The sequence below is a fragment of the Chrysochloris asiatica genome, unplaced genomic scaffold (genome assembly GCF_000296735.1).
Source record: "Chrysochloris asiatica unplaced genomic scaffold, ChrAsi1.0 scaffold00156, whole genome shotgun sequence".
Taxonomy (NCBI): domain Eukaryota; kingdom Metazoa; phylum Chordata; class Mammalia; order Afrosoricida; family Chrysochloridae; genus Chrysochloris; species Chrysochloris asiatica.
The window spans coordinates 4,146,770-4,163,367 of NW_006408674.1; the positions used below are offsets into that span (position 1 = coordinate 4,146,770).

The 16,598-nt window shown below is 44.7% G+C and overlaps 1 protein-coding gene across 1 annotated transcript in view; it reads right to left on the reverse strand.

The window, feature by feature from the left end:
* Positions 1-2,611: 2,611 nt before the first annotated feature.
* Positions 2,612-16,598, reverse strand: part of TMC3 (transmembrane channel-like 3) — a 69,927-nt gene continuing 55,940 nt past the window's right edge. Inside the window, exons 12-21 of the mRNA XM_006870946.1 lie at positions 16,116-16,361; positions 15,156-15,284; positions 14,593-14,660; positions 13,740-13,868; positions 12,512-12,622; positions 11,368-11,493; positions 9,880-9,958; positions 8,137-8,179; positions 5,407-5,677; positions 2,612-3,458 (exon numbers count right to left, since the gene is read on the reverse strand). Coding sequence (XP_006871008.1) covers positions 2,612-3,458; positions 5,407-5,677; positions 8,137-8,179; positions 9,880-9,958; positions 11,368-11,493; positions 12,512-12,622; positions 13,740-13,868; positions 14,593-14,660; positions 15,156-15,284; positions 16,116-16,361 — 2,049 coding nt within the window. The remainder of the gene's footprint in view (positions 3,459-5,406; positions 5,678-8,136; positions 8,180-9,879; positions 9,959-11,367; positions 11,494-12,511; positions 12,623-13,739; positions 13,869-14,592; positions 14,661-15,155; positions 15,285-16,115; positions 16,362-16,598) is intronic.

Below are 16,598 nucleotides of genomic sequence, written 5' to 3' on the forward strand. Positions count from 1 at the left end.
GCCCCTGATCAGAGTGGTTTATAGTGGTAGTCCGACACTGTCTAGTCTCAGGGCAGCGGAGGCTCTGGTTTGGAAGGTCCAATTGTCCTTTCAATTAAGAGTTTCCTTGACTCTGATTTTCTCCACTCTTCTTTGCTCTGAATGAGGAGAGACCAACAGTTCGATCTTAAATGGTCACTCACAAAATGTTAACATTGCTGTGGCTACTCACCAAAATAGGACCTAGAACATTGTCTTTGCAGACTGTGTTATACCAATTGACCTAGAGAACCCCTAAGACTGTGGTCCTAAGACCCAGTGATTCATTCCCTCAAGGTGCTTAGTAATGGCTAGGGAGTTTTTGTAACTTTGCACCCTGTATGTTCCATTCTATCCGTGGGTACATCAGCAGCACATACAAATAGATATCTAGAAATATCCCCTGCCAAACCCAAACCTATAACTGGTCTTGGGTGTAGTTCCATTTGACTCCCCACACCTGTTCATCCTGTATGTGTCCCTAAGTATCTAATCGTGGATAATAGTTACTATGGTCACTGCAGGATCGTCTGTATAATAATATTTGCCTTTATGGTCTTTCAATCTTGTGCAGTATCCAGTCACTTCCTTGGCTATTGGTCACGTTTTACTGCCCTCCCCCTTATTGAATAGTGCGTTTCCTTTCACGCAAGTTAATACAGGATTTTAAAAGACTTTATTATTCATGCCGGCTTTCACTTCTCTAGTTCATATCACCTAAAACAACCGAAGATCCCGGATGACAAATCCAAGGTCCCATGCCAAAAGAACTGTGAAAGGAAGGCTTGGAGGTAGAAAGTTCCAAAGCGTCCTTGAAGTGTGAGGCCCCTGTTCAGACACCACCGAGGCCACAGACTTCGCGCAGATTTCTTCTACCCTTTGCTTCAGGGAAATGATAAAATATTTATCTTTGATGCATTTTGACTTTGTTTCTTCGACCCTGGAACTTGGCGTGATAATGAACCCGAGTTGTCTATTTTATAAAATGAAATCCCTCCTAATGAGACAGCAGCTGGGTATATATTAGAGTGAAGGATTCTGGATCCAGAGATGTCCGGGTTTTCTCCCACTCAGCCATTCCAGAAGGGTGTGGTCTAGGAAGCACTGACTGGCATCTTTGTGCCTCAGGCTCCTCCCTTAATACAAAGAGGAATTTTATTGTACATTGTTTTTTTCTACCTCTCTGTCCAGGACCTTCTATTGTGATCCTGATGAGAGTGTTTTGCTGTGGTGGTCGGATACCTAGTTCACAGAGTTATTGAGAAGACGGGATAAAAGAATATAGATAAAATACTATGGTAAACTGCTATTATTGATATCTGCCCAGTTCTTTCTCTGCTTCCACATTTCCCCTGACCCAGCTTTCCTTTGAGCAGCAGTTCTTTCTCAGTACATATTTGTTATGGTTGTCAAAGAATGACAATCCAAAACACTCTGCCTCATGGGCTATGGGTACAGAAGTACACCATAGCAGGTCAGTTCTAGTGACTGCCTTTCTGCATGATGGGGTCAGAAGATGGACATGCGATCCAAGCCAGACCAATCACAGACCTCCTCAGGGTTTATATGCATTGAAATGAGGATTAACAACTGCTCTTTCCTCTGGATGATGTAAAGCTTGCATTCTCTGTGGCTGGAAATGCCCTTTCCACTTACTTACATCAGGAAGCCTGTTGGCAGGAGGATAAAATGTAGGTCAACAGAAACAGGAAGAGAAGTGAGAGATGAAAAGACAAGCATTATGCAGATACATGGATCCTTGGCTACAGCTGAGTTTCAGTCTCGCTTGATTCTTCATCCTTCTCAGTTGAGCCAATAAAGTCCCTAAGGAACTGTGTTGCTTCCAATTGAGCATCTGGACTAATTCGTTTAGATATACAAGTCAGTAAATAGAGGGGTCCTGGTGTGGTGCTGCAGGTTAAGTTCTGGACTGTGAACCACAAAGTCATCAGTTCAAACCCACCAGCTGCTCCTCAGAAATGCTATACAAGCTTGCTAAGAGTCTGAAACTAGTCAAAGGCACAACAACAAAGCAGATTACAGTTACTCCGGTCACTGCTAAACCGGTTTATTCATATAAAGGAAGCACAATGATATCTTAAAGGGCAGTTGCCTAGTTTCCAGGAGCTCATTAGGAAGGGTTGAATTGTATACATTGAAAGAGCTCATGCAATTCATCCAGTTCACTTCTATTGTGATCGTGGAGGGCAGGCGCAGATCTGTCAGCTTAGGCATTTACCATCTAGATGAGAGGTCTGGCTTGCCTGTGATTTGCAGACACCCCAGATAGAGGTAAAGGACTGACGTTTTCTAAAATGATTATGACCTAAGGGGCTAGAGGTGCTGCTATGGATTCCGTACATTCTTGTCTCTTTAGAATAGACAGTTGTAGCTGTGTGAACGTCAGGACCTCAGCCAGTAACTGACATGACTGGACATGCTCCACATAGTCTGTGAAACCGGCCAGGTATGTTCACCTGTCTTTCCATAAGGGAAGGGATTATACACGGAATGTGCTTCAGGTCAACACGCCAACGCCAGCACTCCATCCAATAGGAGCCTCTCTGAACAAATGGGATACCAGAGGGAGCCCTTAGACATTTGAACAAATTAGGTCATTCAGGTCTGTGGTCAGCTCCTGCCTAGATTTGGCCTTCCTCCTGGCCAGTTGGCCCACAGATCTTGGGATCTTAGTTTGATGGTGGGTGACTTGAAGGTACTGGTCAGTGCTGCTGTTCTGCTGGTCACTACTGGACGCTGCTGACATGGAGTCAGATTCTGTGAGGGATGGCTCACACTTGGACTTCACTCTTGGCTTCAGAGGGTACTGTGGGTATTGGATATGCCTGGAGCGTGGCTTTTTGTGCACATACATTGACCTGTCCAGATAACTCTCAAAACCATCATTCCAAGACTTACAATGTCTTCTTTCTTGGTCTGCGGGAGTTAGACTCTGACTTAGTGACTTTTCACCGGCATAAAACTGAGGAGCCCAGTGGAGGTCTGTAAGGGAACGTGGGTGCAAAGACTGCTTGATCAAATCTCTCCTCAGCATCTCCTCCTCTTCCTCACTCAGCTGTGGAGAGCGAGGCTGGTGAGGGAGCCAGGGCACATATTGTCGCAAATTTCTGGAGTACATTTCTACAATGTCACCTGAAGCATTTATCTTGAAATGTCTTTCTGGCCGGAAGACTGGGTGGGACTTTTTGTGAGAGTCACGTTCATTCATGTTATAGTATCTGGGAGCATGAGACCCACGGCCACGAGCCACCAAGCCTGAGGTCCCTGGTCTGTGGAGAGCAGGGCTACTTTGCCGAAAGTCTTTTCGATAAAGTGGCTCAGAATGAGCAGCATCTCCCACCTGCTTCTTAAACATCACGGGGGTGTAGGGTCTGTTCTTGCGAATGTCACCTGTGCTTCCACATGGATCACATGGGTCCCTGTGGAGACAGAGAGGATTACAAAGCCATGGTCAGTACTGTGAGCTACGATGACAGTTCCACCAGCACTTTCATCCAACCAGGTTCTAGAATTGTTATGGATGGAATTATCCCCACCCTACCCCAAATGTATGTTGGAATCCTAGCCTCTACGTTGTTGTTGTGAAGTGCCGTCGCGTCAGTTCGAACCCATAGTGACCCTCTAGAGGGTTTCCAAGGAGTGGCTGGTGAGCTTGAACCACCAACCTTGTAAATCAAACCAACTATGCAGTCTAGTGCATTAACCACAGCGCCACACCAGGACTCCGTTAAGCTCTATTGTTGTTGTTGTTAAGTGCCTTTGAGTCGGTTCTGACCCATAGCGACCCTGAACAGGGTTTCCAAGGCTGTAAATCTTTACAGGAGTAGAAAGCCTCATCTTTCTCTGGCAGAGCAGCTGGTAGTTTCAAACTGCTGACCTTGAGGTTTGCAGCCCAATTTGTAACCACTACGCTACCAGAGCTACTTGTTAACCTCTATAGCTTTGCATATAATCCCACTTGGGACTAGGTTTTTCGTTGCTATATTCATGAGGTATGGCACTGCGGGTTATTGTGCTGGACTGCAAGGTTGGTTTGAACCACAATGTCAGAGGTTCAAGCTCACCAACTGCTTCTCGGAAACCTTATTCAGGGTGGCTGTGAGTCAGAACCAGGGTTCAGCAAAAAACAAAAGCAACGTATCAGTGTAGGAGTCCTGGTGTGGCGCTGTAGGATAAGCACTAGACCGTAAGGCCAATTTGAACCACAAGGTCGGAGGTTCAAACTCACTAGCTGCTCCTCAGAAACCCTATATAGGGTTGCTATGAGTCAAAATTGACTCAACAGCACTTAACAAAAACAACAATATATCAGTGGAGGATGTGACCTAAGCCAACCACTTTTGAGAAATTAAAGAGTAGATTAGGAGAAGAACACAAGGCATAGAAAAAGATAGATGTCAAACCACATGAAAATCTGCAAGGAACTGAGGAACAGAGATTGTAAAGAGATAAAGAACACCCCCACCCCCCCACCCCAGAACTAACAGAGCTAGAAAATCTTCCATTACAACCGGCACCCTGAATTCAAACTTTTAGCTTCCAAAACTATGAGAAAATAAATTTCTGTTTGTTAAAACTGCCCACTTGTGAGACTTCTTTTGTTTCAGAACTAAGGAGCTAAGGCAAAATGGTCCATGGGTGTTTTATGGATTGTGTACAGATACATGTGGGGAACTCGGTTACACAGGCTTCTTTAACTGATGGAAATCTCAGAGTCCACAGCACTGTGACTCTCCATGAAGCGTGTAGGGAGGCCTGATTACCAGCTCTTTCTCCCCTGGAGCTGCTGGATACGTCTGAACTGCCAGCCTTCAGTGGGCAACTGAGTGCTTACCAATCAGGGCTGCTTTTTATCCCCATAAAGCTCTGGGCCGCAAGGTCGGTTTGAACCACAAGGTCAGTGGTTCAAACTCAACAGCCACTCCTTGGAAAACTTATACAGGGTCACTATGAGTTGGAACTGACCTGATGCCACGAAACAACAGCAACCAGCTATTACAATGTGTCTCATGGTTTTCTAGAAGAACTGGAGTTTCAAGACCATGGCCTCTTGAAGCTGTTCCGGCCTCTAAGTTCCCAGAGGCCCCTTGCTTGGACACCCTGGCATTTGGCCATCAGTAGCAGCATGTTGAAAGGAACTCTGGTAGCATAGTGGTTACGAATCGGACTGTGAACCTTAAGGTCAGCAGTTCGAAACTACCAGCTGTTCTGCGGGGGAAAGATGAGGCTTTCTGCTCCCATAAAGATTTATAGCCTGGGAAACCCTGTACAGGGTCACTATGGGTCAGAATCGATTCAACAGCACTTAATAACAAAGCAGCATGTTGAAGGCAGTCTGGTCCCCGGCACGTTGCAGTTAAAGCTCACCTGTGAGTGTCATATGCCTGCCGAGGCTTGGCGATGCCGGGAAGAGGTGAGCTGAGACTCCAGTGTCTTGTCCTGGGACTCTGGGTCACGGGTTGGCTGATGGTCTCTATATTGCCACTGTGGCTGTTTGGTGCATCAAAATTGACCACGTCAAAATTGACCACGCTTCCATTGTGTTGGGGTGTGGCGGAGTGAACAGAGGACAGGTAACTGACTATATCATTGTCCTTTGGAAGCCTCTTGATGCTTTCCTCCTGGGTCTGGATTCGAGCTGCAGGTGAAGGAAGAACCAGTGAGGAGATCATCATTAAGGTTCCTGGTGTGGCACTGAGGGATAATGCGCTGGACTGCAGGGTCAGTTTGAGCCTCAAGGTCGGTAGTTCAAACCCACCAGTCGCTCCTCAGAAACCCTATAGAGGGTGGCTATGAGTTGGAGTCAACTCAACAATACTTAACAACAACAACAACATATGGGCTAGTTTAGCTGGAAACATTTTATGACTTCTAACATTTGCGTCTATAAACAATTTTGCTTACTTGCAAATACACATAATCTGTGGACAACAATAAATTCATAATTCAAATTATTTAATCACAGAAAGTTGGTACTGAAAGGGACTATAAACCTAAAAAAATATCCAAATGTATCATCTCAATTCCAATGCATGGTGGTCCATGTGCTGTTGAATGGAACCCACAGGATTTTCTTGGCTATAATCCTGGTGTGGCACTGTGGGTTAATGCGCCAGACTGCAAAGCTGTTTGGACTGCAAGATCGACAGTTCAAGCTCACCAGCCATTCCTATGAAACCCTATACAGGGTCACTATGGGTCAGAACCGACTCAACGGCACTTCACAACAACACAACAATCTTCATGGAAATGGATTTCCAGGTCTTTCTACTTTGACATCATTGGTTTACTAGTCAAGAGTAAACTGTTTTCACCACTCACGTGCAAACTACCAGCATCTTGGGTGGCGGCGGTGGTGGTGGTGGTGTGCCCTCAGGTCAGTTCCGACTCATAGCGACCCTGCACAGGGTTTCTGAGGCTATAAATCTTTACGGGAGAAGAAAGCCTCATCTTTCTCCCGTGGAACAGCTGGTAGTTTCAAACTGCTGTGGTTAGCAGCTTAGCTCATAAGCCATTACACTTCCAGAGCTCCTCAATGACCTGGGAGGGATTATTAAAAAAAACAACCAAAAAACCACAAAACCCCACTGCCATTCAGCTAATTCTAATTCATAATGATCCTCTATGAGGTTTCTGAGACTTTAATCTTTATGTGAGCAGACAGCTTCATCTTTCCCTCGAGGAGTGATTGGTAGCTTTGAACTATCGACATTTTGGTGGTGACTGTGTGTCAGAGTTGGTTCTGACTCATAGTGACCCTGTATAGGGTTTCTGAGGCTACAAATCTTTATGGTAGCAGAAATCTTTATGTTCTCCCACCAAGCAATTGGTAGATTTAAACTGCTGACCTTGTGGTTAGCAGTCCGGCTGGTAATTCACTACACTACCAGGACTCCTCTTGATTACTATGTTGTTGTTACTGTTGTTAAGTGTCCTCGAGGCAGTTCTGACTCATGAGTCTGTGTAGGTGTCTGAGGGGCAGCTGGTAACTATGAGCCACAAACCTTACTGTTCAAACCTACCTTGATGTGCTGGACTTACCCTGCAGCACATCACCAGGACTCTGGACTCTGCCCTCTGAGGTCCCCGTGAGGGACAGAATGGTATTACTCAGCTTTAGGGCTCTGGTTCTTTGTACAATGGGTATAGTTATTGTTGTTGTTATGTGCTGTGGAGTCGGTTCCGACTCATAGCGACCCTGCACAGGGTTTCTGAGGCTGTAAATCTTTACAGGAGCAGAAAGCCTCATCTTTCTCCCGCAGAACCGCTGGAAGTTTCGAACTGCTGACCTTGCGGCTTGCAGCCCAATTCGTAACCACTATGCTACCATAAAGCTTATATGACAATTGCTAGGTTTTGAAAAGAGTTCATGTATCATTCTGAAAAAATGATGTCACTTGGAACTGAGAAAACTAACAGTGGGCAGTGCTATCGTTAAGGAGTTCTGGTAGCGTAGTGGTTACGAATCGGGCTGAGAACCTTAAGGTCAGCAGTTCGAAGCTACCTGCTGTTCCGCTGGAGAAAGATGAGGCTTTCTGCTGCCATAAAGATTTGCAGCCTCAGAAACCCTATACAGGGTTTCTATGAGTTGGAATCAACTCCATGGCACTTAACAACAACAACATAGAGTTTTCTATAAAGATTTACAGCCTCAGAAACCCTGTACAGGGTCACTGTGAATCAGAACCGACTCCTTGGCACAGAACAACAACAACAACAGTGCTATTGTTACCTTAAGAAAGTCTATGTAGACTTTGGTTTTTGATGGGTGATCTGACCAAAACTTAATTACACCCAATTGGCAATTAGAGTGGGTTTTATAGCAAGAGCCAGAAGTCTCCTGCTATTATAATTTTCATTTATTCGCTTCTCTCTAAGAAGCTAAATGGAAAAGCAAGAGCCTAAGGCTCCAAGATTCTTACTCAAGAAAAGTAATAGGTTCCCTCTAATTAGTTAAATGAGACTTACCCATTTCCTCTGGGCAGAGTTATAGCTCTGTTTGCACCTCCCAGGATTTGGTAATGCACCTTAAATGGCTATATTTTTAAATGCCCACCAACTGAGCTATCAGATCTCTGCATGCTATTGTATACTTACCTTCTACCATTTGGGCAACCTTTTTCTTATCTTCAGATCGTGCCTAAAATGTAAATGGTAATCATAGGTTTGTTTTGGAATTAGCAGGAAGCAGTAACAAACCCCATTCTTGGAGGAACTTAAAAGAGGGATCTTCCATTGTTCATATCTTGGGTCATGACTGAACTACTACTACACCTTGGGGAAAGTGTGTTCTAGGCTCAGCCTAGTCATTGAATGAATAAGGACAGGTACCTGAGAACTAAAGTTTTGTGCCTCACCAGTTTTATTTTTAAGTACAGCTATTTGGTGTCATCTTTAACATCAAAATAAAACGGTTTGCCATCCAGTTGATTCTGACTCATGGGGACCTAACACATGCCAGAGTAGAAGTGTGCTTCATCTGGAACTCAAACCCTAGCTCTTAAAGCAGTCAGAAATGGTTTCCATTCACAATTTCTCCTCCTCCGCTGCAAGGGCTGGTTTCTCAGAAGACAATCGCTGTTTTCTTAGAAGGAGATTGCCAGGACTTTCTTCTGAGGCACTTCTGGGAAGACTCAAATTTAGATACTGACAATGATGGTTTCTTTGATTCACAAACAAATGAAACTATGGATCAGCAACACAGAAGATACATGTCTCCACAAAAATGTCTTTTGTGACTTCCAATGATTCCTACTTTGACTATTTATAAAAATGAGTTAGCATTTCTTTGTACAAATTGATGTGTGTGAAAGCTTTTGCTTTTGTTTTTTAACTGAAAAAAGGTGGAAGTAGTTTTTTTGCATGGGAATTTGACTCTTGGATAAGGCACTTGAGACACCCAAGATGCAAAATTTAAGGCATTGCTCATTGTCAAGGTTGCTCATTGTTAAGGCGTTGCTCATTGTCAAGGTTGCTCATTGTTAAGGCGTTGCTCATTGTCAGGGCTGGCACAGTCTTGAAAGTGAATGTTCCTTAAGCTTAGCAGCCTGGTGGTGCAGTTATTGTTGTTGTCCTTGCTGTCTGCTGCCCTCCAATCAATGTTTGATTCATGGGGACCTCATGGGACAGAACTGATAGTGTAGTGGTTACGAATCGGGCTGCTAACCTCAAGGTTGGCAGTTCAAAACTACCAGCTGTTCTTCAGGAGAAAGATGAGGTGTTCTGCTCCCATAAAAATTTACAGCCTTGGAAACCCTGTGCAGGGTCGCTATGAGTCAGAACCAACTACACGGCACATAACAACAACAACAACAATCTTTATGGAAGCTGATTTCCAGGTTTTCTGTGGTGTTACTAGGTGGCTTTGAACCACCATCTTTCAGTTTGCAGCAGAGGAAGAGAAATTGCGGAAGGTTTGGGGCACATGTGTCTTCCTCTGACTGCATTGAGAGACAGGGTTTGTGCCTCCAAAGGCAGAGTGGGTAATCCAGCCAGAATCTAAAGGATGTGAGAGGGGTAAGTCTGGGGATAAACAGTGCCATTGGGCTCAGAGGTCCAAGCCAACCCAGGAGAGCATGCACCCTGCGGCGTGGTGTGCCCGCAGAGAGAGCTGAAGTGCTCAGAGCTGCATAATCAAGGCCCCTTGGAGAGGAGGCCAGAACAGAAAAGCACTAGCAGGCTTGTTTCTGTTGACTGTCCCTGGATATTCAGAAGGATACCTCTGAATCATCCTGGGGTATGTGACCTTGTACCACTGGGGTGTGCAAGAGTCTTGGTGAATGGAAACTATGACCTCATTGGCACGCTGACACAGGATTGTGGAACTCAGGTCATACTTGCATTTTGGATCTGCATTTTGAGTTGGTGGTTGCTGAGCTTTAAGGACCTTGCGATGCTCTGCAGGTAATAGATCAGCATGCTGAAACAGACAACACAAGGGGAGAAAACACATCAACAGGCTGGCACTTTTCACACCATGGACCCTGCTCAGCTGGTCGTCAGGAACAAGGGGTCCCCAGGCCAGCTGTGGGCCAACAATGACCCTTCCCCCAGACAAATACACCCATGAGTGCCCAAGGTGCAGAGCACTGGGAAGAAGCTGATTTTCTTTTCCTTTTCCTCCTTTGTACAGCAACCTCAGGTGGCCTGCATCTGGAATTCTGGCTTAGCAAGAAGGAACGAGGGGAGATGGATTTTACAATGAATGTATCATACTGGATCCTTTTATAGTTTCTCCTCTAGACAGAAACAAGCAAAAGGCACTCAGTGGAATTGTGAAATTCCTTGTAAAGATGATTTAAATGTCTGGAGAATACCCAGTTGATGATGAGCCTATTCTGACTCATGCTGATCCCATGTGTTACTGATCAGACTGTTCCCTACATGGGTCTTTCTTGGCTGTGATCTTTACAGAAGCAGATCCCCAGGTCTTTCTCCCGAGGTGCCAACAGGTGAGTTCAAGCTGCAACCTTTTGGTTAGTGTTGTTGTTGTTAAGTGCCATCCAGTCAGTTTTAATTCACAGCAACCTTGTACAGGGCTTCTGAGGAGCAGCTGGTGGATTTGAACTGCCAACCTTGTGATTAACAGTCCTGTGCTTATCCTCCAGTGTCACACCAGGACTCCAGAGAAATCCCAACCGACAACTGATCTCTACTGACAAGCACTGCAGTTAGCAGCATTATTTTTGCTATGTGCCATCCAGTCATTGTGATTCATAAAGACCTTGTACAGGGTTCCCAGGGCTTCTGGTGTGGCGCTGTGGGTTAATGTGCTGGGCTGCAAAGTAGTTTGAACTGCAAGGTTGGTGGTTCAAGCTTACCAGTTGTTCCTTGGAAACCCTAAACAGGGTCGCTCTGGGTCTTAACAACAGCAACATAGGGTTTGGCACTTAACAGAATGGCACTTAACAACAACAACAACAACATAGGGTTTCCAAGGAGCAGCTGGCTAACAGTCCAGTATTTATCCTAGAGCACTCAGTGCAAATCATCTGCATCACCCAGAAGCCTTTCTGGAGAATAAGATAATGACAATAATGACCTTGAGCTCTGATGTCAGTGATTGGTCACATGTTAATGAACCAGAAAGTACCTGAATGGGAGCTGAAAGTTCACCCTCCCATCCCTCTCTGAGACCTGTAACTCCTTGACTAGTGACTTGTTCCTGTGGTATGTGACTCAGAATCCTTGCCTACCTCATCAGACTCTATAAGTTATGTTGGAATGAATGAATGAAGTTTCTGTAGTTATTGCAAAACTGCATTTTCTTGTTAGCCAAGTGTGTGTAAGCCCCCACAGCTGGCATGGAAGTTTGGGTGTTGCACTCACAAAAGCAGCAGTACTGCAGGCAGGATAACCACAGGGCTGCTGATGTACCCAACCACGGTGCGGAACCACACGGGAAAGTCGTTCTCGATTGTCTCTGACACGATGTCATAGATCTTCTCTTGTCCACTGAGGGCAGAGAAACGTGGCGCCAGAGTTAGCTGCTTTGGCCAGAAGGATACTGCAAGACATCCCCATATGGCTTGATGCTTAGATAGACTACAATCCTCACAGTCAGTGACAAAATCAGAGTAAATACTGAATGTAAAAGATACTTAACATTCCTAAAAGTACTTCATCCTGAGCATCCATCTAATCAACATGTAAATCTCATGGTAGGTCAGTAATCACATCGTGTGTGTGAGTGTGCGTGTTGGTGGAGGACATATGTGTATTTTACTGCTCTACACAAGTAGAGACTCTTAAGTGTTACAGACATTTTGGTAACAGGGTAAGCCAGGAAGATAATTGAGTAGAAGTCTTCCCACTACAGCCGATTCAATGAAGGAATGAATTAACTTGAACTGTAAGGTTGGTGGTTCAAGCTCACCAGCTACTCCACGGAAACCCTATACAGGGTCACTATGAGTCGGAACTGACTCAACGGCACTTAACAACAACAATTACATATTTATGTAGGCTGTTGGTGGTATTAGGTACGGTTGAGTCTATTTTCAACTCACAGCAACCCCATGTGACAAAGTAGACTTAGCCCATAATGTTTTGTTGGCTGTCATGGTGTGGCGCTGTAGGATAAGCACTGGTCTACTAACTGCAGCTCAAACCCATCAGCCACTTCTTGGAAACCCTGCATAGGGTTGTTATGAGTTAGCACTTGCCAAAATACCAAATAATAGTCTTTATGGGAGTATAGTTCCAGCTCTTTCTCCTACTGAGTCTCTTTGTTGTTGTTGTTATATGCCATTGAGTCAGTGAGCCGTCCAGTGCTTATCCTACAGCACCATACCAGGAGTCCTCTGGGTAGCACCAAATCCCCAATCTTTCAGTTGCCAGCTGAGCACCGAGCTGTTACACCACAATCACCCCTTGTATTTATATACAAATAAGTATATTTATCAATTTTATGTATTTATAAAACTGTATACTTGTATAACTGGGCAGAGTTGATAGAGCTAAAATCACTTACCTGAATGGGCCACAGTTTAGAGAGGGCTTGTACCGGACAATAGCAAACATGGTGGGCAGCATGCACAGGAAAAGCATAAACAGGAGCATTGATAAGTAGAAGTTATTGGATCTGCAAAGAAACCAAACATGTGTGAGTTCATTCCTTGACCAGTTGTCAAGAATGCATGTTCAAGGAACCGGCACAGAATAATGGTAGCCTTGGCTCTTTGTAAACACAAAAACCTTTCTCCCATTGCTGCTTAGGACTGGATCTGAGTCATATATGGTCACATGCTCACAGGAACTTGACTGATAACCCAACCCAGACTAAGATGACATAGATTTACCAGCCAGCAAATCTAACAGGCATTTTCTGAGCACCTGTTTACCCCTGGCTGCCACCCACTGAGCAAAACTCTTGGGAAAATCTTAAGACTTTTGCCCCACTCACCCAGTCTCTATCAAATGGTTTCCTTTCCTGTTCCCAGCCTTGAACTTGTCTCATGTCAGGATGGTTTGACTCCTTGGATTATGCTTCTTGACTGTCTTGCTTGGGTGTGGTTTGCATACTACCTCTTACTCTCTGCTTTTGACTACTCAGGGTAAATATACTTGGTCCCTGGTCCCTAAGACCTAGGCTGGTATCCATGGGCTTGACTGCCCAGGTCTCCCCTTAGGGTGGCTCAGGTATTTTGGGTGCAAAGTCCTACATAGAGTTCTAGAAATAGAATGAATGGTGGGCTGTGACTTTTAACTAGCTTCGCTCTTTCTCTTTTCTTTTGAAAAAACAAACCAAAACAAAAACACACTAGATTGGTGTAGATTAGATTAGACTAGACTGGATTGGAAGACAATAGAAAGTCTTAGAACATGTAAAATACAGTCAATAGGAGTGTGCTAATTTGCAACTTTTTCTTTTTATATATTCTACGCATAACATGTTGTTACTGTTATTAAGTGCTGTCGAGTCAGTTCCGATACTGTATAGGGTTTCGAGCATTCATATAGAACACACACCCACATATATATATATATATACCAATAACCAGTACTTTTAAGTCAAGCCCGACTCATCATGACCCTGTGTGTATCGGAGTAGAACTGTGTTCTACAGGGTTTCCAGTAGCTGAATTTTTAAAATTAGTTCACCAGGCCTTTCTTCTGAGGTGCCTCTGTGTGGACTTGAACTTTCAATCTTTCAGCTAGCAGCTGATCATGTTAACTGAGCAGAACTTATTCTCACTGACCTAGACGCTCGAAACACTTGCTGGTGGGGCACGTTGCAGGTCAGCACAGCCCAGCTCCGCAGGTACATGAGCCCAATCAGTTTGAGAACGTTGAATGCGGGAAGACATGGGGAGAAGAAGGCTCCCATCCTGGAACACAGGAGAGGACCCAGTTAGTATCTGTTCTCTTCCTGTGTGGCTTTCAGTGCTTTGATGCAGAAGTCCCACAAAATGGCGCAGGTCTGAGATGTTGGAATTTGTACCCTATGCTTACAGAACTGAAGATGTGTAACTCTACTCTTTCATCTTCTGGAAATAAAACAGAAGATGGAGCAGGACCAGGAATGCAATATTCTGTTGTGCATAGGGTCAACCCTATGTTTACAATTACTCATACGTTTGAGTCCACTCTTGTAGACACTGTGTATCTTAAGTGCTTTCCAACCTGTTGGCTCATCTTCCTGAATGGAAACATGGGGTCATGACTAGGAGGGAGAGTGGAGATGGGGGCAGGGCTGGCTGAGTTCCCAGCTGTGACCCATGCCTGTCCTGGAAATCCTTGTTGGAAAGAAGCAGCCATCTCCCCATCCTCCCAACAAGCTACTGTACTCATTCCTCTACAGATATTTTGCCTGTGACCCACAATGACTTTGAAATAGAGGATTTCCTTGCCCATTGCTTTATGCAAAATTCTTAGAAAATCATTAATAAAGTTATTCTCATACATGCAAAATATTCCCATTGAACTATTTTCATCCATTCTTAAACCTTACACCCATATTTATTATGGTCTTGTCCTATCTAGACGGCCTGAATTAAAATCTTTGCCCAGAGTGAGATGTCAGCAAACACAAGAAACAGCGTTGATACCTACCAAATCATTCCTTGATTGTAGACAAGATGAAGCACGTTCTCTGCTATTTTGAATTCCCCATATTCCGGCTACAAGACAAAATGAACTTCTGTATGAAAAAAAAATGTTCCAAAGATGCTTTATATAGACCATTTCCACTACACTCCAGTCCCGGCAGCATAATGGTGAAGAGCTCTGTTGCTAACCCAAAAGTAGGTGGTTCGAACCCACCAGCCTCTCAACAGAAACAAAAACCTGGTTATCTTTTCCCATAAAGATTAGTCTAGGAAACCCATCTCTGCTCTGTCCTATAGGGTTGCTATAAGCCAGAATGACCTAACTGCACACAATGGATTTCTTTACTCTTGTGACACCTAGAGATCATTGGGTGGCCATTCCAACAAATAGTAAATGTAAACGATAGGATGGACACTCAGCTTGGTCTGTCCTTTCCCTCTTCTCTCTCTCATACATTGTCTCCTACCTTGGGCTCCTTTCCCATGGCCTGCTGTTTCACAGTCTAGATATGCAGAAAGGGTGAACTTAGCTTCATGAACTTCCCAGATGGACACAGTCTGACTTACAAACATGCTTTCCAGGTCCCAACACCAGAAGTCACTCAAATAGCGAACGAGAAGTCCTCGGAAGAAGTCTATGAGTAGGATACTGGCCACGGTGAAGAGCATGTCGATGATGGACAGTTTCAGCATCTCCTGAAACACAGGTGTCCTAGGATGCCCAGCACGCCCCGCCCTCTCTCCCTCCTCCTACTGGGTCTGCATTGTGTGAACTGAGACGGAGTAATGGGCAGAAGATACATGTGGCTGCTCACTAAATGTTTGCTAACATGAATTGGAATCGGAATCTCAAAGGTCAGCATGAACTAGAAAGAATCTAAAGTCTCCAATTCTGAGCCATAGATTCATGAGGCCTGAGATTCACTTCCCTGGGTAATAGCTTAGGCTTGTGATTCTCTGTATGAGATTGTATGTCTAAGCCAAAAGGCAGGGTGGTTGAGAGCCCAGGTTTTAAAGCAGATGCCTAGGCTTGGATCTCCCTTTTCCTGATTACTAGCTGGGCCCTTGACTAAGTAACTTAGCATATTGTGCCCCAGTTTCCTCTTCTGTGCCTAGGAAAAAACCAATAACAACCAAAAAACTAGCTGTCATAAAGCCAGTTCTGTGTCAGAGTAGAACTATGCTCCCGAGGGTTTTCACTGAGTGATTATTTGATCTTTTTTCCAAGGTGCCTCTGAGTCTTGAATGGCCAGTTTGTACCACCCAGAGATCAGTACCTATAGGGATTTTAATAATAGGAGTGGTGTATGGACTAAACCCTAAGTACAGGGCCTGACACATAGTTAAGCCTGCATGAGTCTTTAAACTGATTATTTTCAGGAGTTTTCAGACTTGGAAAATCACATGCACTGATGGAACTTTGCTTCCCTTGTCTATAAATCAGGGACTATGACATCTCAAACAGTGGGCGTGGTTAAGAAATGAAATGGACATGAAAAAGGCTCTGTACAGGGTGCTGGGAACCACCTGCCCGACGTATGTTTCCCAGCACTGGTCTTGTGGACTCTGGGTGAGGGGGGTCGTCCTGTTGGCCTCTGGGAGGGACATGAAGAGAGTTGAGGCATGGGCCCCTTCCAAGACCCATGTGCTGTTTTTCCTGCTCCCTATCCCAGGCTGAGGCGTGGGCCATGAGTCTTCTTCAGGGGCAGTTCTGGGGGCAGAGAAGGTGATAGAGTCCATCCAGTTACTTGCGTTATTTTTGGTAGCAGCTTCCTGTGGAGAGAAAGGAGGGACAAAAGCAAGAGAGGAAGAAAAGAAGGAAGAAGGAGGAAGAAAAAGAGGTTGTCTGTGCATTTGTAAATAAGAACCCATCCTGGAGACCAAGGGCGTCATTGTCTCATTACTAGTCTGGTTGTAATTTGTCTGTCTGTTTGTCTCAGCTAGGTAGAAAGCCACTTGACCAGAGCTGGCCCTAATAATGGAACATGGAGTTTTAATAGCTACTATTTA